Source organism: Oncorhynchus mykiss, chromosome 8 (assembly GCF_013265735.2).
Source record: "Oncorhynchus mykiss isolate Arlee chromosome 8, USDA_OmykA_1.1, whole genome shotgun sequence".
Classification (NCBI taxonomy): Eukaryota; Metazoa; Chordata; class Actinopteri; order Salmoniformes; family Salmonidae; genus Oncorhynchus; species Oncorhynchus mykiss.
Window position 1 is genome coordinate 30001102 of NC_048572.1, and position 24864 is coordinate 30025965.

The window sequence follows — 24864 nt, forward strand, 5'->3', positions numbered from 1 at the left end:
TCCATCATGGCAACCATCAGATTGACTGAGTGACAAGAAGGAGCTATAGCCCTGACTGGGAGTACTTAATCAAAAGTATTGGACTTTAATGATTACAGGAAGTGAATGAATAGTTAAGTAACAGGTTGAAAAAAGTCTTGCTATGTTCCGAGCCTTGTTAATGTGAACATATGAGGTCAATAACAGGGGCCGGTCTTCAGAGCCAATCACAGGCACTGGTCTCAATAACCTAATGGCCAATTTACTTATGTGAAGGGTTCAACCAAGCTTTGAAGCATTTTCTTGCTTTTCTGATGCACTTCTGTAACAGAGGATATGTTTAGTTTTTAGTTGGTCTGTGTGGGCTGATTTGAGTTGATGAGAATAAGATGGATATTACATGCTTATTGCTACTGTTGGTTTGGTTATATTTTTAAGATTAGGGATGAGGTGCAATGGATGGTGACAGTTTTCTTCACTTAAATGAATGTAATGTTGTTGTTTTGTAATCTTTGTCTCGTCTTCTAACCATTAGATGTTTTACTTGTTTTTACTAGCGAGGGCCAAGTGCTTTAATTACTACTTTTTAAGCGCTGTCCTCTGGGAATACAACGTGGTAATGTTTTTACCCAATTCAATTCAATTGAATGGAATTATGACATGGTCTCTTTCAAGCACAGGAGTTGAGTTCAGGTCAACTTTAATCATTGCAACTGGAAGACAATACACCACATAAACATTATTGAAGGTTTCAGAAAAATTGAAAAGAAAAAAACAACATTTCTACATTTTTTTTTTGCCACGGTATTGGACAACGTGATATTTACATGAATGAAATCGCTGAAATCGCTTGAAATCGTTCTTTGGCAATGTGATTGCACAACAAGGAAATAATCAAACATTCATTGGAAAACCAACCAAGCTGGGTGCACTCTGCATTACATCGATTCTTCTCATAGAGCAACATAGTTGTTTGCGTTTGACATCTCTATTCTATGGCTTTCTGACCCTTCTCAAATAGTCATTAACGTGGCAGTATTGTAACGTCTTGTCAGAGTAAACAAACACAAAAAAAAAAAACGTTAATAGAAAACAAAATGGCGGACTGGCTGGCAGGCTTGCCTTGGGCGACTCCCAAATGGCACCCTATTCTCTTTGTAATGCACTACGTTTGAAAGAAAAGTGCACTATATAGGGAATGAGTTGCCATTTGGGATGCACACTTTGAGCATGGTTTAGTTTGGCAGGTTTTAGTTCAAATAAAATAAGCACATTTGTTTCTCATTCGAGGGCTTTTCAGGCAGTGATAGAGTTTCTTATTTTTCTTCCCTTTGCATTAAAAACTCAGTCCTATTTCCCGGTATCATTCTATTTGTCAAGCAGACCCTTATATGGTCCTAACTTCACCTTCCTTCCCTGCATGTCACTGGAAGTGTCCGAAATGGCATCCTATTCCCTATATAGTGCACAACTTTTGAACAGAGCCCTATTAGCTCTGGTCAAAAGTAGTGCCATTTGGGACACACTCACCATGTGAGTCACTGGAGGAGATGGTGGTTACTTAAGCAACACATTCTCCTTGACTTGCCACGGCAGACTCTACTATTAGTCACCAGTTCACTGACTTCCTACTGCAAATAACACAGAGGGCTTGACCTGTAACACCATAACACTTCTCTAGTGTCAAGAGAGGAAGTGGAGATGGCAGTGAGGTATACGGGGAGTGAGTCTATTTCATGTCAACATTGATAGAAGAAACACATTGAATTGAATAGAATAGTCAGTGTTCCGTATCAAAGTTGATAGAATACTATGACAATGGAACTCTGCTGTCATTTGCTTGTCTAACTCCCAGTCTAGCTGTCAGTCACTCTCAGTCTTTCCCATAAACCCAAACCAGAGTCTGGCTCTCTCTGACTCTGCCTCTCCCTACTGTCTGCACACAACCTCTTTCTAACCCCTAATTACCTCTGCTGTTTGTACAGAAACGTGTTCATCATGTACAGTAACTCCACTCTATGTACATACATCCTCAGTCAGTTCATGGTAGGGTAACTTTCAACAAAAGGTTTGGCTGTGCTAGTTGGAGCCAGTTAAAACGGTGGAACATTCTGACAAATTCTAAATTCCATGTCAAACAGGTCCATAATGCTCCGTCCATTTACAGGGAAGTGTCTGCCAGGGAGGAGAAAACTAGGACCCAATGGTAACACATTTACAGAACAAAATGAGAGAAAACACTTTCAGAAATAAAGAAATATGTGCTGTTCAATGTGAAAACATGTCAGCTAAAGACATCGGAATACAATTAAGTCTGGAGGGCAGGCACAATGTTAAAGGGTGTATGGTTGTTGGACACACACACACTCACACACTATTGATATATTCTGAACAACACTAGAACACTGACACATTTATTGTTTAAGAGGCAGAAGAAGACTGAAGGCCATAGTAGAGGCTTTTCAGTTGATCCATCTAGCCGTAGAGCTAACAGACTGGGTTCAAATACTACTTGAAACCTTTCAAATCATTTTACAGTTTGCTTTAGCCTGGCTGGGGTGCCAGGTGGGCGGGGTTTGCACTTTTGGGACTTTACTATTGGTTGCATTGCAACAGGCAAGCTCAATTAAGCACATATTCAATTATTTGAAATAATTTCAAATAGTTTTTGAACCCAGGTCTGTTATACTTAAAGCCCAGAGTAGCCGGGCCTCATAATTGCAGAGTGATTTCCCCATAAAATGTCTCCCTGAAGAAGATATGTCATTAAAAGCCCGCTCATCTGAAGAAATACAATATCAATACATTTTTTTTTTAAATCGAAAATAAAATTAAATAAAATTGAGTGTATAAGAATTGGTGGCAAAACCTTTGTTTTCTCTTCTAGGATCTAAGTTTATATGAAAATAAGTCATGCTTCATGCTAAATACATTGTTTATCTTACATGATCTTTGAATAAAAAAAGATTTACTTTTGCATCTTATTTACAAGCACCCATGCAATATAACTGAGAAAGTCCTGCAGGTCAAATTGCTTCAATTAAGAAAGGAAAAATAAAATATTTTCTAACCTTTTTACAGAGTTGTCCAGACTGGACAAATTGCTTATACTTTTATGAGGGTAGAGGAAGAAGGGGAAACAATACAAACAGAATTGCAAGAAACAACAACGAATCCACACTTTATGTATATAGTTTTCTGAGTCTGTAAAAATGATAGGCAGGTGTCGTAGCATGGGTTATATTTAAACCGGCGTTCCCGTTTGTGGAAGAGGAATACTGGAAGAGTTTCAGGGACGTCTAGGCTACTGTATGTCTGAAATTGCACCCTATTCCCAATATAGTGCTCTCCTTTTGTCCAGAGCCCATCAACCCCATAGCGCACTACTTTTGGCCAGATCCATGTGGTTCTGGTCAAAAATAGTGCACTAAAAAGGGAACAGGAGGACATTTCAAACACAGCTGAGAAACAAGAACAAGATGGATGAGATACAGTATATTGCCTCTGACCCAGCACTAAGTCATCACCATGGCACCAAAAACTGAACAGTAGATTAACAGTATAGTTCTAACTATGCTTAAATACTAAGGAGTGATCTTAATGGAATCATGCCCATTCTCAATGATGCTTTTACTATTGGTGATAGAAATCACCGTAATGAATAGAAATAAGAGCATGATTCTTTAAGAATGGATTTTACAATTATTGAGACATTTACGGTGTTCTCCTATCTCTTCTCTACAGGTCTTCTGATGTTGCTATGCCTTTTATGTTTGTCTTTGTAAGCTGTCAGATTGGCTACATTGAAGCAACCCGATCGCTCGTCTTTGGCACAGTCTTACATGTTGTGCTCATGGGCGTAGGATGACGTGTGTGAGCAGCAAGTTTGAACAGTTTTCAATCTGTTAGTATCATTGGCTCAACTTCCTGGCTTACATTACTGGAAGATTGCTACAAATTCACAGATACACTTCTGACAAGTTACAGATGACACAAAACGCTCAGCTATTCTCCTCAATGGTTCTATTTTTTTTAGCATGTATTTCCCTAATTAGTGACAAAAAAAATGTGTTTTTCTATGGCTTGCATCCCCTTTACACAACATAAAAACATCAACAGAGACACGTGAGAATCAATTACCCATCAGAGTTAGTGTTGAAACACACAGGAAACGTATAGTAAAAACAGATTTTTGATATTGCCATAAATAAGTAGGATTCTCCTAATGCCCCTGGAGGAGAGATAGAGGTTAAAGGTTAAAGAGAGAGAGAGATGGAGTAGTGTCTATTGAGACTAATGCTTAATAACGTTATCTCTTGGCCTGTTGGTGGTTGGTTGGTCGGTGTGTAGACCTGGTGTGTAGTCCTACTGTAGGTCTCTCTGCGCTCAGGCCTGGCCATATACCCTTTTCACACTACTGCCAAACCAAACTGTACTGGGCTGGCCTGGTTACGCATCCACCATAATTGCTGCTGGAACCATGCTGGAAAGCAAAATCTGAAAAGAATATATCCGAGCCAGCACAGTATAGGCTACAGTTAGGGTCGGCCCTATAGTGGGAATCAGGCATTAGAGACAAAATACACCGTGAGAACCAACTGTTAAAAGCAGCGGGTGGCCAGCCTATGGCCTCTGGCCAGAATATCTGCTGTCGTTTTCTGTTCATTCCCGACAATTCTACACCGAATCTCCACCGTTCGTCCACACCCAGCAAGTGTTGGCTAACACACCCTGCAACACTCTGCGGCCACCCGCTGCTTTTCAACGTTGGTCTTTGCAGTGTGTCTTAGCTATTAGTTTCTAGGTCTTGGTGGTTGGTGTGTAGACCAGATGTGTAGGCCTTAGTTAGTTCCTTAGGGCCTCTTTCTGCTCTTTCTCCTTCTGAGCAGCCTTGGCGGCGCGGTTAGTGATGTTGTTGAGACACGCCCTGACGCCCGCCAAGTGAAGCAACGACCCCGCCGCCTCCTTCATCTCCTCGTCATCGCTCTCCGACGGTGGCTTCTCCACCGCTGCTGCTGCTGAACGGCGCTTTTTCAGCGGCAGCGTGTCGCCCAGGGCCCGTAGGCGGTTTTTCGTCCAGGGCAGGCCCCGTCGCCGGGCATGCTGGGAGAGGAAGGAGACAGAGGCAGAGTCCAGCGGGACTTCTTGAGGTTCCGATTTGACCTCTCGGTGGACGCCGACCTCCACCGCGATGATGTCATCATCATCGTCTAACGTGGAGGGCCCCTGGGAAGAGCAGGGCATGCTGGGGGATTTGGCGGTGCTGTAGTTGTGGTCCTCCTGGAGGTCGTCGCTGGGAGGGGGGGAGGGAGAGTCACAGGGGTGGCCGATGTTGCCTTGGGTCAGGTAATCCCCCAGAGCTGACCTGGAGAGACACACAGGAGATCAGAAGGCTACAGTTAGTCTTAATGCGAACAGACTACGTTTAGGACGCGTCCCAAATGGCACCCTGTTCCCTATACAGTGCACTACTTTTGACCAGAGCCCATACAGTTCACAAAAGGGACAGGCTACAGTCACTGTTGACATACATCACACTTGTCTACTGTTTCTACAGACTGTAGTGCATGTCTAGCCCTGTGCGCCAGGCTTTTGGCTGCACCATAGTATCATCAGACACGCGGCTACTGCATTTGTAAACTCATACCTTTGATAAGTAGTCACATTTGGGTTGACATTTTTCAAACACATATTTGTATAGCTACTGTGTCGTCACAATAGTACATTTGATATACCATAAAAGCGGATCAGAGCACCACGCCATCCTATAAATCCAAAATAGTCCTGCTGTCCGCCCACGCCACACCCTCCCTCGGATCAAACGTTGTTTTCTTTTAGCAGGACAGTCTGTTGGCATATTACTCTCTCATGGGAAGGACATACCCTCTTTTATATGATCAAATATTCAGTGCATACCTTATGTGAGCTGCTGCCTTGCCTGTGGGGATGTTTAATTCATGACATGGCATGTGTGTGTGTGTGTGTGTGTGTGTGTGTCCCTTCATACTCCCATGCTACCATGATGGATGAGCAGGTCCAGGCCTGTTCCTAAATCTTCTCTGAATCACAAGGTTCTTCACAGGAATAAACCATTGAGAAGGCTGTATAAACACACCTGGTTGGGCCATGACTCCCAAATGGCACCCTTTTCCCTACATAGTGCCCTACTTTTGACCAGGGCCCATAGGGTAGTCGTGCACTATGTAGAGAATAGGGTGCCATTTAGGATGCAAGCCTGCGTCTGAACTCAATAGGAGCATGAGGTACTGTACTACACCTTTGTGTGATGGTTCCAGTTTTGAGTACAATAAACAAATTGACGTACCATTATGTAAATGGTGGAAAAATATAGTTTGGTGTCGAGGTGTGTGTATTACCCAGGTCAAATTCTACGTCATAACCAGCCGAGTGATCATTGACAGTTTCACTGACCTTATCGCAGTGGTTCTGCTTCCCACGGAGCATATGGGTAGGGGTCGGATGACAGGAAACAGACCCTGGCTCCTGATGCGGGCCCCATTTTGGATCACGCCTTGAGGAACTACCGAGAGAGGAACCGACATAAGGACTTACATAAAGATACATACTAACAAATTCACACCAAAAAAAACAGCATAAAACACACACAGAAATGCACACAAATACATATACATATATACGGTATATACAGTGCCTTGCGAAAGTATTCGGCCCCCTTGAACTTTGCGACCTTTTGCCACATTTCAGGCTTCAAACATAAAGATATAAAACTGTATTTTTTTGTGAAGAATCAACAATAAGTGGGACACAATCATGAAGTGGAACGACATTTATTGGATATTTCAAACTTTTTTAACAAATCAAAAACTGAAAAATTGGGCGTGCAAAATTATTCAGTCCGCTTAAGTTAATACTTTGTAGCGCCACCTTTTGCTGCGATTACAGCTGTAAGTCGCTTGGGGTATGTCTCTATCAGTTTTGCACATCGAGAGACTGAAATTTTTTCCCATTCCTCCTTGCAAAACAGCTCGAGCTCAGTGAGGTTGGATGGTGAGCATTTGTGAACAGCACTTTTCAGTTCTTTCCACAGATTCTCGATTGGATTCAGGTCTGGACTTAGACTTTTCTAACACCGGGGGATTTGACCATTCTAACACCTGGATATGTTTATTTTTGAACCATTCCATTGTAGATGTTGCTTTATGTTTTGGATCATTGTCTTGTTGGAAGACAAAACTCCGTCCCAGTCTCAGGTCTTTTGCAGACTCCATCAGGTTTTATTCCAGAATGGTGCTGTATTTGGCTCCATCCATCTTCCCATCAATTTTAACCATCTTCCCTGTCCCTGCTGAAGAAAAGCAGGCCCAAACCATGATGCTGCCACCACCATGTTTGACAGTGGGGATGGTATGTTCAGGGTGATGAGCTGTGTTGCTTTTACGCCAAACATAACGTTTTGCATTGTTGCCAAAAAGTTCAATTTTGGTTTCATCTGACCAGAGCACCTTCTTCCACATGTTTGGTGTGTCTCCCAGGTGGCTTGTAGTAAACTTTAACCAACGCTTTTTATGGATATCTTTAAGAAATGGCTTTCTTCTTGCCACTCTTCCATAAAGGCCAGATTTGTGCAAATACGACTGATTGTTGTCCTATGGACAGAGTCTCCCACCTCAGCTGTAGATCTCTGCAGTTCATCCAGAGTGATCATGGGCCTCTTGGCTGCATCTCTGATCAGTCTTCTCCTTGTATGAGCTGAAAGTTTAGAGGGACGGCCAGGTCTTGGTAGATTTGCAGTGGTCTGCTACTCCTTCCATTTCAATATTATCGCTTGCACAGTGCTCCTTGGGATGTTTAAAGCTTGGGAAATCTTTTTGTATCCAAATCCGGCTTTAAACTTCTTCACAACAGTATCTCTGACCTGCCTGGTGTGTTCCTTGTTCTTCATGATGCTCTCTGCGCTTTTAACGGACCTCTGAGACTATCACAGTGCAGGTGCATTTATACGGAGACTTGATTACACACAGGTGGATTGTATTTATCATCATTAGTCATTTAGGTCAACATTGGATCATTCAGAGATCCTCACTGAACTTCTGGATAGAGTTTGCTGCACTGAAAGTAAAGGGGCTGAATAATTTTGCACACCCAATTTTTCAGTTTTTGATTTGTTAAAAAAGTTTGAAATATCCAATAAATGTCGTTCCACTTCATGATTGTGTCCCACTTGTTGTTGATTCTTCACAAAAAAATACAGTTTTATATCTTTATGTTTGAAGCCTGAAATGTGGCAAAAGGTCGCAAAGTTTATATACACACACAGAACACAACATAAAGCAGTTTAATTGTTAAGATCTCAAGGAGACGTCAGGGAAATAAAATAATAAATCATGTCTGCATCATAAGGCATTGTAGTGACCTTAAAGGAGAAGTTTTCTTTTTTTACAGCCAATCAGTACTTTTGATGGAAATTGCTCCAGACACCTTTATTGTGATTTCACTTGTTTTTGAGAAACTTACCCCAAATAGCAAATCCCTTCCTCATCCTCATTGTGTAGTATGGGGGCCCTGCAAAAACATGAGCAACGGCTCCAAAAACACCCAAATATGTCCTTTTGGAAACGGCAAAGCTCCCAGTATAGTGATGCGTGTCTTTTTAAATGTTGTACACGTGAAATTGTGTCATTCTGAAACATTATCCACAATGTTATATACCGTTTTGCGCAACTCGAGCCATTTCCCCTACCCAGCTGTTCCGTTATATGTGTAGCCTGCTGCTACAGGTAAACTACCAAAGCACCAACATAGTGTCTTAATAGGGTGTTGGGCCGACACGACCCAGAACAGCTTCAATGCAACTCGGCATAGATTCTACAAGTGTCTGGAACGTCCTGTTTGGAAGCAGCCATGCTTTCAATACACTTTGAATCCCTCATTTACTCAAGTGTTTCTTTTGTTATGGCAGTTACCTGTAGAATGGACGACGAGGTGTCGCTCGAGTCGCATCAAAATGAAATAGAACGTTGCGTATGAAAGTCGGGGTGACACAATTTCGTGTGTTCAAACATGCATCACTAACAGACCTGCACCACTATGCTGAGCGCTGTGTTGTTTCTAAAGGGATGTATTTGGGGGGGTTTTGGAGCCTTTGTTCATGTTCTTTCAGGAAGTTTGCCGTTTGGGGTAAGTTTCTCAAAAATGTGAAATCACCAAAAAAAAAAAAGGTGTCTACAACATGCCATTTACATCAAAAACAGAGATTTGGTTGTAAAAAAGAAATCGTATTTAATCCAACACCTAGACCTTGTCAAGAGGGTGGGGGATGGGGGATATTGTGTGTGTGTGTGTGTGTGTGTTTCTGGGAAGCATGGCTAGTACACTGTGTTCTGTTCTGCCTAACTTACACAGCACTGGCTTTCTTTAGTGAGAGGATCGATGGAGGTTAGAGAGGAAGAGAGAGAGAGAGAGCGAAAGGGAGAGAGAGGGGAGTGGGAGAGAGGAAAAGAGAAAGAGAAAACAGAGAGAGAGACAGCGATAGGTGTTTAAATAAAGAGGGGTAGAGAGAAAGACACAGAGGTGACGGTAGAGGGAAAGAGGAAGTGTGTGAGCCAGGGCTCCAGTCATTCGAGGCTGGCTGCTCAGCTCGGCTCACGGACAGACGCCCCAGTTCAGCTCAGTGAAACAGCTGTCATCCACGTCTCTCTCTCTGGATCTCTGGGGTCAGTGTGCTTTTCAGAAATGATGACCACCATTTGCTTTTGTCTGCGACTTCTTATTTTTTCATCCTTTTCTTTCTTTTTAAGCATGTGAACTCACACATTTGGCCCTATCATCACAGTAGCTGTCGTCTGCCATTTTATGAATAAGTAGGCCTATGTGCAATATACATGCATTATGTACCGTGAAAGAGTGTCTCTGTTGTACTGTACCTATAGGGTTTTGTCTGTTAGCCCCTGACTGTTAGCCCGCATCCATTATCCATGTTAATCCTATTGACTCTGGTTGTGGGGCCGACCCTGATATCTTTAGGGCTGCTCCTGTTATCCTTATAAGTAAGTCCCTGCCTGTCTGCAAACTATCTCCATTGTAATCTTGATCACTCGCTGTGTGCGTGTGTGTGTGTGTGTGTGTGTGTGTGTGTGTGTGTGTGTGTGTGTGTGTGTGTGTGTGTGTGTGTGTGAAAGTGTGAAAGTGTGCACACGACTATCTTTGTGTGTGTCAATGTGTGTGCTACTGCTTGGTCTTTCTGGGTCAACATCCCCCTCTGCTTTCTCCCTCCCCCTTTTGGGTCTCTCTCTCGCTCCGGCGGCAGGGAGGGCTTTCCGTTGCCGTGGAGACGGCTCCCATTCCACATGCCACAGAGCAGTAGATCATGCTTCAGCGGAGGAGGCAGGAAATACCTCTCTGTGTTCAACAGCCTCAGAGGCAGAGCACACAGCTAAGAGATGACCCTGTTTACCCCATAGACACACTGCACACTCTACCCTGGCCTGGCCCTGCTCTGCCTAAGCTAACCCTGGCCTGGCCCTGCTATGCCTAATCTAACCCTGGCCCTAGCTCAGCTCTGCCTAATCTAACCCTGGCCTAGCCCAAGCCCAGCTCTGCCTAATCTAACCCTGGCCTGGCCCTAGCCCAGCTCTGCCTAATCTAACCCAGGCCTGGCCCTAGCCCAGCTCTGCCTAATCTAACCCTGGCTTGGCCCTAGCCCAGCTCTACCTAATCTAACCCTGGCCCTGCCTGGATACACAGGCAACTCTCTGTTCGATTTGTCCACTGACTCTCTCTCTCTGTTTCCCTGTCTATCTTTCCTATCCATTTATACAAAATGTTTCCCTCTTTCTGTAGGTCTTTTCATTTGCTTGCTTACTTTCTGTACCCCTTTCCTTTCTCTCTCTCTCTCTCCCTCTCTCCTTCACTCCCTCCCTCCCTCCCCCGCTTAGTCTCCCATGCAGCCATGCTATGTATAGCGGTGACTCATGTCTTCCAACTTCGGAGGCATGCCGTCTCTGCAGGTATAAAGCCCGAGACATATGCTGCTGAGAAGCTGGGAGAAAACACTGCTCACATTGTCTATACACCCTGGCGGTACAGAGAGAGAGAGAATATATCCGTGAGCTCTTAAAGTATCGGGACAGTGACCATTATGTTGTTGTTAAAGTGCAGAATGTCAGCTTTAATTTGAGGGTATCATCCATATTGGGTGAACCGTTTAAATATTGCAGCACTTTTAATACATACTGTAGTCCCCCCATTTTACGGGATCAAACGTATTGGTACAAATTCACTTAGATGTGTATTAAAGTAGTCAAAAGTTTACTATTTGGCCACATATTCCTAGCACGCTATGACTACATCAAGCTTGTAACCGGAGGGTTCAGACGCAGTGTCCAGAGCTCAAGGTTAAAGGTCATTCCCAGCAGACCTTGAGAAAGCAACTGTTTCAGGGCTAGCATGGCGAAACCAGGGCTAGCATGGCGAAACCAGGGCTAGCATGGGGAAACCAGGGCTAGCATCGTGGAAACCAGGGCTAGCATCGTGGAAACCAGGGCTAGCATCGTAGAAACCAGGGCTAGCATCGTAGAAACCAGGGCTAGCATCATGTAAACCAGGGCTAGCATCATGTAAACCAGGGCTAGCATCGTGGAAACCAGGGCTAGCATCATGGAACCCAGGGCTAGCATGTGGAAGATACAGTATCAGCATGTAGACAGTTTCCACTGGGTTTCAACTCAGCACAGCTTAGAATAGCCCAAGGCTGTGGGCTGTGGGACTAGGATAGTGAGCTAGTAGAGTAATGTACGTTCCTACACTTTCCATGCCGATAAATCTTCTTGAAATGAATTGAATTAATAGTGGCTATCTGTCCACTCTCTATCCACCTACTGTATACTACCTCTCTCTTTCTTTCTCCATCCCACCTCCCTCTTTCTCTCCCTCCCTGTTTCTCCATCTCTCTCTCTCCATTCCCTTCACTCTCTCCCCCTCTCTCTCCCTCCCTCCCTTCCTCTCTCTCTCCATTCCTATCTCCCTCACTATCTCTCACCTCTCTCTCCCCCCTCCTCCCTCTTTCCCTCCATTCCTCCCTCCCTCTCTCCCTCCCACCTCTCTCCCTCATCCCTCCTCCTCCCTCTTTCCCTCCCTCTCCCCATCTCTCCCTCCTTCCCTCCATCTATCCCTCTCTCTTCCTCTATTCCTCTCTCCTACCTCCCACCTCTCCCCCTCCCTCTTACTTTCTCTGTCCACTATCTACCCACCTATCCCACCTTTTTGACAATGGAGTAATGATCAATGTTCTCCCTCTCCCCTTTTCTCTCCCTTTCCCCTCTCTACCCCTCCCTCTCTCCTTCCATCCCTCCCACCGGACCCATCAGTCACAGGCAAGTCTGTAGGGAGGCCGGGCCCCTCAGATGCTTTCCACGCCGGCTCCTTGACCATTACTCCATTATCAGAGCCAAGGAGTGGCGATGGAGAGGATGGAGGACACGGCCCAGACGCCTAATGTATCCATTTCCCCCATTTAGAGCACCGCTGGCCCACCGCACTCCCAGAGTGCACTCTGATTGGGATTGAATGTCCATTTAAACTGCCAGCCAGCCCACCAGGGAGAAAAGAGAGGGGGAGAGGGAGAGCGAGGGAGACAGGGAGGGAGGATGTCAGAGGAGAGAGGGAGAGAAAGTGAGGGGAGGGAGCGAAAGTGATGAGAGAGGAAAAGTGACGAGAGAGAGAGGGAGAGTGGGTGAGAGAGGGTTATGGAAAGCTAAAGTGGAGGTGGAAAAAAAATCACATGATGCCTTCCCGAGCTTCAGATCAGAGCAGGGTTTTTTTTTAACTTTCAAACACGCCCTGTCAAACAGAAGCATCCTCTGAAATGTTGCCAAGTGTCAGAATGCAGCACTTGGTATTCTCAAGGTGCCTTCTAAAAAATAATTCAGAACTCAGGAGTTGGCATCCGAGCAGAGAGAGAGAGGGAGAAAGAGAGAGAGAGAGAGATTAAGACAGACACACAAACAAGACACAGCGATGCAGAAAGGTAGCTTACCTTGTAAGATAACTCCTCCGTTCTTTCTTAAGAAGGGACTCCCTGGCCATAGTGGAGGACTGAAAAGAGAGAGAGGAGCGAGAGGGAGAGGGAGAGGGAGAGGTGGGGAAGGGATAGAGAGAGAGTGACAAAGAACGAGTGAGAGAGAGAGATTATAAAATCTATGTACACAAACAACAAGTGTGCAGTTAAAATTGGCAAAAAAACACATATTTCTTTCCAAAGGGCCGTGGGGTGAGACAGGGACGCAGCTTAAGCCCCACCCTCTTCAACGTATATATCTATATATAAATAAACAAATTGGCGAGGGCACTAGAACAGTCTGCAGCACCCGGCCTCACCCCACTAGAATCTGAAGTCAAATGTCTACTGATGATCTGGTGCTTCTGTCCCCAACCAAGGAGGGCCTACAGCAGCACCTAGATTTTCTGCACAGATTCTGTCAGACCTGGGCCCTGACAGTAAATCTGAGTAAGACAAAAATAATGGTGTTCCAAAATAGGTCCAGGTGCCAGGACCACAAATACAAATCCAATCTAGACATTGGTGCCCTAGAGCACACAAAAAGCTATACATACCTTGGCCTAAACATCAGCAACACAGATAACTTCAGCAAAGCTGTGAATGAGCTGAGGGACAAGGCAAGAAGGGCCTTCTATACCATCAAAAGGAACATAAAATTTGACATATCAGTTAAAAATACTTGAATCAGTTATAGAACCCATTGCCCTTTATGGTTGTGAGGTCTGGGGTCTGCTCACCAACCAATAATTCACAAAATGGGACAAACACCAAATTGAGAATCTGCATGCAGAATTCTGCAAAAATATCCTCTGTGTATAACGTAAAACACCAAATAATGCATGCAGAATAGAATTAGACTAATTATCAAAATTCAGAAAAGAGCCGTTAAATTCTACAACCACCTATAAAGGGAAGCGATTCCCAAACCTTCCATAACAAAGCCATCACCTACAGAGAGATGCCTGGAGAAGAGTCCCTTAAGCAAGCTGATCCTGGGGCTCAGTTCACAAACACAAACAGACCCCACAGAGTCCCAGGACAGAAACACAATTAGACCCAACCAAATCACGAGAAAACAAAAAGACAATTACTTGACACATTGGGAAAAAAACACAAACAAACCAGAGCAAACTAGAACGCTATTTGGCCCTAAACAGAGAATACACAGTGGCTGAATACCTGACCACTGTGACTGACCCAAACTTAAGGAAAGCTTTGACTATGTACAGACTCAGTGAGCATAGCCTTGCTATTGAGAAAGGCCGCCGTAGGCAGACATGGCTCTCAAGAGAAGACAGGCTATGTGCACACTGCCCACAAAATGAGGTGGAAACTGAGCTGCACTTCCTATCCTCCAGCCAAGTGCATGACCATATTAGAGACACATATTTCCCTCAGATTAATCAGATACACAAAGAATTCGAAAACATGCCCAATTTTGATAAACACCCATATCGATTGGGTGAAATACCACAGTGTGCCATCACAGCAGCAAGATTTGTGACCTGTTGCCACGAGAAAAGGGCAACCAGTGAAGAACAAACACCATTGTAAATACAACCTATATTTATGTTTATTTATTTTCCCTTTTGTACTTTAACTACTTGCACATCATGTGACATTTGTCATGTCCTTATGCTTTTGGAACTGTTGTGAGTGTAATGTTGACTGCACATTTTTATTCTTAATTTCACTTTTTTGTTTATTATCTAGTTCACTTGCTTTGGCAATGTCAACATGTGTTTCCCATGCCAATAAAGTCATTACATTGAAATGGAATTGAGAGAGAGAGAGAGAGAGAGAGAGAGAGAGAGAGAGAGAGAGAGAGAGAGAGAGAGAGAGAGAGAGAGAGAGAGAGAGAGAGAGAGAGAGAGAGAGAGAGAGAGAGACAGACAGACAGACAGACAGACAGACAGACAGACAGACAGACAGACAGACAGACAGACAGACAGACAGACAGACAGACAGACAGACAGACAGACAGACAGAGTGAGTGAGTGAGTGAGTGAGAAAGATGGTCAATCATTTGATCATGTAAGTTTCTGCTCCAGGCCGCGCCAGACTGACAGAAAAGGTGCGTCCCATGTGGCGCCCTATAACCAGGGCCCTGGTCAAAAGTAGTGCCCTAGAGAGGGGATAGGGCTCCATTTTAGACGCAGATATACTGAAAGGAAAGCAGGAATTTGAGCTCATAAGCCTGTGATCCTGATGACAGTGATTATATCCCAGCATTGCCATTATTCTATCCCCTGTGATTACCACAGAGAATTACTGCTCCACTGATGTGGTCCACAGGGGTGATTCCTCATGACTTCCCCCCAACACACACACGGTCGCACAAAGCACACTCACGACAAACAGCCGCACATAACACTTACAAAGACGCACACAGGCGCGGATACACGCTCGCACACACACACGAGCACACTCTCCTGCCGATCATTACTCTGCTAACGGAGTATTTAGTAGCTAATGGTCATGTTCATCTTCACACACACACACACACACACACACACACACACACACACACACACACACACACACACACACACACACACACACACACACACACACACACACACACACACACACACACACACACACAGAAGGTGAGGTAAGTCTCAAGTCTGTAGAGGAGCTGTAAGGTTTGCAGACAGTGTTCAGTGGTCTTCGGATCCAGATTAGTGAGCATGGTCCGGTGAGCTCTCACAGACTTGACTTTGTGAATCACGGAAGGTTTCAGCTGGGACTGTCCAAGACTCACTGGTGCTGTGGGCAGCTACTTTACAGGCTTAGTACAGACTGACTGAACAAACCCTTTTAGGACCATTAGGAGACACAGTGAGACTGAACAAACTCCTCCAGGACTACAGAGAGACAAAGTAGATTAGAGACGGAACAAACTCAACTCCTTCAGGAGCAAAGATACACTATTTTCTATTAGCCCCAGAGAGACACTATACTCCACTTTACTGAGCTGTTCTCATTACACCACTCACTGAGAGAATAAAGTCACGGTGTAATGTTAGCTCTTCTATTGTTCCTGAGCCCATCTGAAAGACAGGAAGAAAGAGCGGATTTGGAGGTCTAGAACCTCTCCTCCTGTTCTCTCTCTCTCTCTCTCTCTTCTCTGATGTTTTAACCAGAGATGGACAAAAGCAGGTAACAAAAACAACACAAACAGAAAAATACAGCCCTGAGCCACCTGCTGTTGCCATGGAGAGTTAAGCGTTGCCACGGCGATAACATATTTTTTTTGCGCTAACTGCCTGTCTCTTTTGTTCTTTCTCCCCAATTCTCTCTCTCTCTCTCTGTCTCCCCCTCTATTTCCTCTCTCTCTCTGTCTCCCCCTCTATTTCCTCTCTCTCTCTGTCTCCCCAATTCTCTCTCTCTCTCTGTCTCCCCCTCTATTTTCTCTCTCTCTCTGTCTCCTCCACTATTTCCTCTCTCTCTGTCTAATCCTTTATTTCCTCTCTCTCTCTGTCTCCCCCTCTATTTCCTCTCTCTCTGTCTCCTCCACTATTTCCTCTCTCTCTGTCTCCCCCACTATTTCCCCTCTCTCTCTCTGTCTCCTCCTCTATTCTCTCTCTCTCTCTGTCTCCCCCTTTATTTCCTCTCTCTCTCTCTCTGTCTCCCCCTCTATTTCCTCTCTCTCTATCTGTCTCCCCGTCTATTTCCTCTCTCTCTCTGTCTCCCCCTCTATTTCCTCTCTCTCTCTCTTTCTCTCTCTCTCTCTCTCTCTCTCTCTCTCTGTCTCCCCCTATATTTCCTCTCTCTCTCTGTCTCCCCCTCTATTTCCTCTCTCTCTCTGTCTCCCCCTATATTTCCTCTCTCTCTCTGTCTCCCCCTGTATTTCCTCTCTCTCTCTGTCTCCTCCAATATTTCCTCTTTCTCTGTCTCCTCCTCTATTTCCTCTCTCTCTCTGTCTCCCCCTCTATTTCCTCTCTCTCTCTGTCTCCACTATTTCATCTCTCTCTGTCTCCCCCTCTATTTCCTCTCTCTCTCTCTGTCTCCTCCTCTATTCTCTCTCTCTCTCTCTGTCTCCCCCTCTATGTCCTCGCTCTCTCTGTCTCCCCCTCTCTCTCTCTCTCTCTGTCTCCTCCTCTATTTACTCTCTCTCTCTCTGTCTCCCCCTCTATTTCCTCTCTCTCTCTATCTGTCTCCCCCTCTATTTCCTCTCTCTCTATCTGTCTCCCCCTCTATTTCTTCTCTCTCTCTATCTGTCTCCCCCTCTATTTCCTCTCTCTCTCTATCTGTCTCCCCCTCTATTTCCTCTCTCTCTCGATCTGTCTCCCCCTCTATTTCCTCTCTCTCTCTCTGTCTCCCCCTCTATTTCCTCTCGCTCTATCTGTCTCCCCCTCTATTTCCTCTCTCTCTATCTGTCTCCCCCTCTATTTCCTCTCTCTCTCCCCCTCTATTTCTTCTCTCTCTCTGTCGCTGTCTCCCCCTCTATTTCCCCTCTCTCTATCTCTCTCCCCCTCTATTTCCCCTCTCTCTATCTCTCTCCCCCTCTATTTCCTCTCTCTCTATCTGTCTCCCCCTCTATTTCCTCTCTCAATCTGTCTGTCTCCTCCCCTATTTCCTCTCTCTCTCTGTCTCCCCCTCTATTTCCTCTCTCTCTGTCTCCCCCTCTATTTCCTCTCTCTCTCTGTCGCCCCCTCTATTTACTCTCTCTCTCTGTCTCCTCCACTATTTCCTCTCTCTCTGTCTCCTCATCTATTTCCTCTCTCTCTCTGTCTCCCCCTCTATTTCCTCTCTCTCTCTGTCTCCACTATTTTCTCTCTCTCTGTCTCCCCCTCTATTTCCTCGCTCTCTCTCTGTCTCCCCCCTCTCTCTCTCTCTCTCTCTCTCTCTCTGTCTCCCCCTCTATTTCCTCTCTCTCTCTCTCTCTCTCTCTCTCTCTCTCTCTCTCTGTCTCCCCCTCTATTTCCTCTCTCTCTATCTCTCCCCCTCTATTTCCTCTCGCTCTATCTGTCTCCCCCTCTATTTCCTCTCTCTCTATCTGTCTCCCCCTCTATTTCCTCTCTCTCTCCCCCTCTATTTCCTCTCTCTGTCGCTGTCTCCCCCTCTATTTCCCCTCTCTCTATCTCTCTCCTCCTCTATTTCCTCTCTCTCTATCTGTCTCCCCCTGTATTTCCTCTCTCTCTCTATCTGTCTCCTCCTCTATTTCCTCTCTCTCTATCTGTCTCCCCCTCTATTTCTTCTCTCTCTCTATCTGTCTCCCCCTCTATTTCCTCTCTCTCTCTATCTGTCTCCCCCTCTATTTCCTCTCTCTCTCTATCTGTCTCCCCCTCTATTTCCTCTCTCTCTCTCTGTCTCCCCCTCTATTTCCTCTCGCTCTATCTGTCTCCCCCTCTATTTCCTCTCTCTCTATCTGTCTCCCCCTCTATTTCCTCTCTCTCTCCCCCTCTATTTCTTCTCTCTCTCTTTCGCTGTCTCCCCCTCTATTTCCCCTCTCTCTATCTCTCTCCCCCTCTATTTCCCCTCTCTCTATCTCTCTCCCCCTCTATTTCCTCTCTCTCTATCTGTCTCCCCCTCTATTTCCTCTCTCTCTCTGTCTGTCTCCTCCTCTATTTCCTCTCTCTCTCTGTCTCCCCCTCTATTTCCTCTCTCTCTGTCTCCCCCTCTATTTCCTCTCTCTCTCTGTCGCCCCCTCTATTTATTCTCTCTCTCTGTCTCCTCCACTATTTCCTCTCTCTCTGTCTCCTCATCTATTTCCTCTCTCTCTCTGTCTCCCCCTCTATTTCCTCTCTCTCTCTGTCTCCTCCACTATTTCCTCTCTCTCTGTCTAATCCTTTATTTCCTCTCTCTCTCTGTCTCCCCCTCTATTTCCTCTCTCTCTGTCTCCTCCACTATTTACTCTCTCTCTGTCTCCCCCACTATTTCCCCTCTCTCTCTCTGTCTCCTCCTCTATTCTCTCTCTCTCTCTCTGTCTCCCCCTTTATTTCCTCTCTCTCTCTCTCTCTGTCTCCCCCTCTATTTCCTCTCTCTCTATCTGTCTCCCCGTCTATTTCCTCTCTCTCTCTGTCTCCCCCTCTATTTCCTCTCTCTCTCCCTTTCTCTCTCTCTCTCTCTCTCTCTCTCTCTCTCTCTCTCTCTCTGTCTCCCCCTATATTTCCTCTCTCTCTCTGTCTCCCCCTCTATTTCCTCTCTCTCTCTGTCTCCCCGTATATTTCCTCTCTCTCTCTGTCTCCCCCTGTATTTCCTCTCTCTCTCTGTCTCCTCCAATATTTCCTCTTTCTCTGTCTCCTCCTCTATTTCCTCTCTCTCTCTGTCTCCCCCTCTATTTCCTCTCTCTCTCTGTCTCCACTATTTCATCTCTCTCTGTCTCCCCCTCTATTTCCTCTCTCTCTCTCTGTCTCCTCATCTATTCTCTCTCTCTCTCTCTGTCTCCCCCTCTATGTCCTCGCTCTCTCTGTCTCCCCCTCTCTCTCTCTCTCTCTGTCTCCCCCTCTATTTACTCTCTCTCTCTCTGTCTCCCCCTCTATTTCCTCTCTCTCTCTATCTGTCTCCCCCTCTATTTCCTCTCTCTCTATCTGTCTCCCCCTCTATTTCTTCTCTCTCTCTATCTGTCTCCCTCTCTATTTCCTCTCTCTCTCTGTCTCCCCTCTATTTCCTCTCTCTCTATCTGTCTCCCCCTCTATTTCCTCTCTCTCTCCCCCTCTATTTCTTCTCTCTCTCTGTCGCTGTCTCCCCCTCTATTTCCCCTCTCTCTATCTCTCTCCCCCTCTATTTCCCCTCTCTCTATCTCTCTCCCCCTCTATTTCCTCTCTCTCTATCTGTCTCCCCCTCTATTTCCTCTCTCTCTCTGTCTGTCTCCTCCTCTATTTCCTCTCTCTCTCTCTCTGTCTCCCCCTCTATTTCCTCTCTCTCTGTCTCCCCCTCTATTTCCTCTCTCTCTCTGTCGCCCCCTCTATTTACTCTCTCTCTCTGTCTCATCCACTATTTCCTCTCTCTCTGTCTCCTCATCTATTTCCTCTCTCTCTCTGTCTCCCCCTCTATTTCCTCTCTCTCTCCCCCTCTATTTCCTCTCTCTCTATCTGTCTCCCCCTCTATTTCTTCTCTCTCTCTATCTGTCTCCCCCTCTATTTCCTCTCTCTCTCTATCTGTCTCCCCCTCTATTTCCTCTCTCTCTATCTGTCTCCCCCTCTATTTCCTCTCTCTCTCCCCCTCTATTTCTTCTCTCTCTCTGTCGCTGTCTCCCCCTCTATTTCCCCTCTCTCTATCTCTCTCCCCCTCTATTTCCCCTCTCTCTATCTCTCTCCCCCTCTATTTCCTCTCTCTCTATCTGTCTCCCCCTCTATTTCCTCTCTCTCTCTGTCTGTCTCCTCCTCTATTTCCTCTCTCTCTCTGTCTCCCCCTCTATTTCCTCTCTCTCTGTCTCCCCCTCTATTTCCTCTCTCTCTCTGTCGCCCCCTCTATTTACTCTCTCTCTCTGTCTCCTCATCTATTTCCTCTCTCTCTCTGTCTCCCCCTCTATTTCCTCTCTCTCTCTGTCGCCCCCTCTATTTACTCTCTCTCTCTGTCTCCTCCACTATTTCCTCTCTCTCTGTCTCCCCCTCTATTTCCTCTCTCTCTATCTGTCTCCCCCTCTATTTCCTCTCTCTCTCCCCCTCTATTTCTTCTCTCTCTGTCGCTGTCTCCCCCTCTATTTCCCCTCTCTCTATCTCTCTCCCCCTCTATTTCCCCTCTCTCTATCTCTCTCCCCCTCTATTTCCTCTCTCTCTATCTGTCTCCCCCTCTATTTCCTCTCTCTCTCTGTCTGTCTCCTCCTCTATTTCCTCTCTCTCTCTGTCTCCCCCTCTATTTCCTCTCTCTCTGTCTCCCCCTCTATTTCCTCTCTCTCTCTGTCGCCCCCTCTATTTATTCTCTCTCTCTGTCTCCTCCACTATTTCCTCTCTCTCTGTCTCCTCATCTATTTCCTCTCTCTCTCTGTCTCCCCCTCTATTTCCTCTCTCTATCTGTCTCCTCCACTATTTCCTCTCTCTCTGTCTAATCCTTTATTTCCTCTCTCTCTGTCTCCCCCACTATTTCCCCTCTCTCTCTCTGTCTCCTCCTCTATTCTCTCTCTCTCTCTGTCTCCCCCTTTATTTCCTCTCTCTCTCTCTCTGTCTCCCCCTCTATTTCCTCTCTCTCTATCTGTCTCCCCGTCTATTTCCTCTCTCTCTCTGTCTCCCCCTCTATTTCCTCTCTCTCTCTCTTTCTCTCTCTCTCTCTCTCTCTCTCTCTCTCTCTGTCTCCCCCTATATTTCCTCTCTCTCTCTGTCTCCCCCTCTATTTCCTCTCTCTCTCTGTCTCCCCCTATATTTCCTCTCTCTCTCTGTCTCCCCCTGTATTTCCTCTCTCTCTCTGTCTCCTCCAATATTTCCTCTTTCTCTGTCTCCTCCTCTATTTCCTCTCTCTCTCTGTCTCCCCCTCTATTTCCTCTCTCTCTCTGTCTCCACTATTTCATCTCTCTCTGTCTCCCCCTCTATTTCCTCTCTCTCTCTCTGTCTCCTCCTCTATTCTCTCTCTCTCTCTCTGTCTCCCCCTCTATGTCCTCGCTCTCTCTGTCTCCCCCTCTCTCTCTCTCTCTCTGTCTCCCCCTCTATTTACTCTCTCTCTCTCTGTCTCCCCCTCTATTTCCTCTCTCTCTCTATCTGTCTCCCCCTCTATTTCCTCTCTCTCTATCTGTCTCCCCCTCTATTTCTTCTCTCTCTCTATCTGTCTCCCCCTCTATTTCCTCTCTCTCTCTATCTGTCTCCCCCTCTATTTCCTCTCTCTCTCTATCTGTCTCCCCCTCTATTTCCTCTCTCTCTCTCTGTCTCCCCCTCTATTTCCTCTCGCTCTATCTGTCTCCCCCTCTATTTCCTCTCTCTCTATCTGTCTCCCCCTCTATTTCCTCTCTCTCTCCCCCTCTATTTCTTCTCTCTCTCTGTCGCTGTCTCCCCCTCTATTTCCCCTCTCTCTATCTCTCTCCCCCTCTATTTCCCCTCTCTCTATCTCTCTCCCCCTCTATTTCCTCTCTCTCTATCTGTCTCCCCCTCTATTTCCTCTCTCTCTCTGTCTGTCTCCTCCTCTATTTCCTCTCTCTCTCTGTCTCCCCCTCTATTTCCTCTCTCTCTGTCTCCCCCTCTATTTCCTCTCTCTCTCTGTCACCCCCTCTATTTACTCTCTCTCTCTGTCTCCTCCACTATTTCCTCTCTCTCTGTCTCCTCATCTATTTCCTCTCTCTCTCTGTCTCCCCCTCTATTTCCTCTCTCTCTCTGTCTCCACTATTTCCTCTCTCTCTGTCTCCCCCTCTTCTTCCTCGCTCTCTCTCTGTCTCCCCCTCTATCTCTCTCTCTCTCTCTCTCTCTGTCTCCCCCTCTATTTCCTCTCTCTCTCTCTCTCTCTCTCTCTCTCTCTGTCTCCCCCTCTATTTCCTCTCTCTCTATCTCTCCCCCTCTATTTCCTCTCGCTCTATCTGTCTCCCCCTCTATTTCCTCTCTCTCTATCTGTCTCCCCCTCTATTTCCTCTCTCTCTCCCCCTCTATTTCCTCTCTCTGTCGCTGTCTCCCCCTCTATTTCCCCTCTCTCTATCTCTCTCCCCCTCTATTTCCTCTCTCTCTCTGTCTGTCTCCTCCTCTATTTCCTCTCTCTCTCTGTCTCCCCCTCTATTTCCTCTCTCTCTGTCTCCCCCTCTATTTCCTCTCTCTCTCTGTCGCCCCCTCTATTTATTCTCTCTCTCTGTCTCCTCCACTATTTCCTCTCTCTCTGTCTCCTCATCTATTTCCTCTCTCTCTCTGTCTCCCCCTCTATTTCCTCTCTCTCTCTGTCTCCACTATTTCCTCTCTCTCTGTCTCCCCCTCTATTTCCTCGCTCTCTCTCTGTCTCCCCCCTCTCTCTCTCTCTCTCTCTCTCTGTCTCCCCCTCTATTTCCTCTCTCTCTCTCTCTCTCTCTCTGTCTCCCCCTCTATTTCCTCTCTCTCTATCTCTCCCCCTCTATTTCCTCTCGCTCTATCTGTCTCCCCCTCTATTTCCTCTCTCTCTATCTGTCTCCCCCTCTATTTCCTCTCTCTCTCCCCCTCTATTTCCTCTCTCTGTCGCTGTCTCCCCCTCTATTTCCCCTCTCTCTATCTCTCTCCCCCTCTATTTCCTCTCTCTCTATCTGTCTCCCCCTCTATTTCCTCTCTCTCTCTATCTGTCTCCTCCTCTATTTCCTCTCTCTCTCTGTCTCCACCTCTATTTCCTCTCTCTCTGTCTCCCCCTCTATTTCATCTCTCTCTCTGTCGCCCCCTCTTTTTTCTCTCTCTCTCTGTCTCCTCCACTATTTTCTCTCTCTCTGTCTCCTCATCTCTTTCCTCTCTCTCTCTGTCTCCCCCTCTATTTCCTCTCTCTCTCTGTCTCCACTATTTCCTCTCTCTCTGTCTCCCCCTCTATTTCCTCGCTCTCTCTCTGTCTCCCCTCTCTCTCTCTCTCTCTCTCTCTCTCTCTCTCTATCCCCCCCTCTATTTCCTCTCTCTCTCTCTGTCTCCCCCTCTATTGCCTCTCTCTCTATCTGTCTCCCACTCTATTTCCTCTCTCTCTGTCTCCCCCTCTATTTCTTCTCTCTCTCTCTATCTGTCTCCCCCTCTATTTCCTCTCTCTCTCTATCTGTCTCCCCCTCTATTTCCTCTCTCTCTCTATCTGTATCCCCCTCTATTTCCGCTCTCTCTGTCTCCCCCTCTTTTTCCTCTCTCTCTCTGTCTCCCCCTCTATTTCCTCTCTCTCTCTCTCTCTGTGTCTCCACCTCTATTTCCTCTCTCTCTATCTGTCTCCCCCTCTATTTCCTCTCTCTCTCTATCTGTCTCCCCCTCTATTTCCTCTCTCTCTCTATCTGTCTCCCCTTCTATTTCCTCTCTCTCTCTCTGTCTCCCCCTCTATTTCCTCTCGCTCTATCTGTCTCCCCCTCTATTTCCTCTCTCTCTATCTGTCTCCCCCTCTATTTCCTCTCTCTCTCCCCCTCTATTTCTTCTCTCTCTCTGTCGCTGTCTCCCCCTCTATTTCCCCTCTCTCTATCTCTCTCCCCCTCTATTTCCCCTCTCTCTATCTCTCTCCCCCTCTATTTCCTCTCTCTCTATCTGTCTCCCCCTCTATTTCCTCTCTCTCTCTGTCTGTCTCCTCCTCTATTTCCTCTCTCTCTCTGTCTCCCCCTCTATTTCCTCTCTCTCTGTCTCCCCCTCTATTTCCTCTCTCTCGCTGTCACCCCCTCTATTTACTCTCTCTCTCTGTCTCCTCCACTATTTCCTCTCTCTCTGTCTCCTCATCTATTTCCTCTCTCTCTCTGTCTCCCCCTCTATTTCCTCTCTCTCTCTGTCTCCACTATTTCCTCTCTCTCTGTCTCCCCCTCTATTTCCTCGCTCTCTCTCTGTCTCCCCCTCTATCTCTCTCTCTCTCTCTCTGTCTCCCCCTCTATTTCCTCTCTCTCTCTCTCTCTCTCTCTCTCTCTCTCTCTGTCTCCCCCTCTATTTCCTCTCTCTCTATCTCTCCCCCTCTATTTCCTCTCGCTCTATCTGTCTCCCCCTCTATTTCCTCTCTCTCTATCTGTCTCCCCCTCTATTTCCTCTCTCTCTCCCCCTCTATTTCCTCTCTCTGTCGCTGTCTCCCCCTCTATTTCCCCTCTCTCTATCTCTCTCCCCCTCTATTTCCTCTCTCTCTATCTGTCTCCCCCTCTATTTCCTCTCTCTCTCTGTCTGTCTCCTCCTCTATTTCCTCTCTCTCTCTGTCTCCCCCTCTATTTCCTCTCTCTCTGTCTCCCCCTCTATTTCTCCTCTCTCTCTCTGTCGCCCCCTCTATTTATTCTCTCTCTCTGTCTCCTCCACTATTTCCTCTCTCTCTGTCTCCTC

At 46.3% G+C, this 24864-nt stretch overlaps 1 protein-coding gene across 2 annotated transcripts in view; it reads right to left on the reverse strand.

The window, feature by feature from the left end:
- Positions 1-662: 662 nt before the first annotated feature.
- The window catches only part of ches1 (checkpoint suppressor 1), a 60481-nt gene continuing 36279 nt past the window's right edge, over positions 663-24864 (reverse strand). For both annotated transcript variants that reach the window (XM_036985251.1, XM_036985252.1), the window contains exons 4-6: positions 12995-13053; positions 6412-6520; positions 663-5344 (exon numbers count right to left, since the gene is read on the reverse strand). In XM_036985251.1, the coding sequence (XP_036841146.1) occupies positions 4825-5344; positions 6412-6520; positions 12995-13053 (688 nt within the window). In that variant the 3' untranslated portion in view covers positions 663-4824. The remainder of the gene's footprint in view (positions 5345-6411; positions 6521-12994; positions 13054-24864) is intronic.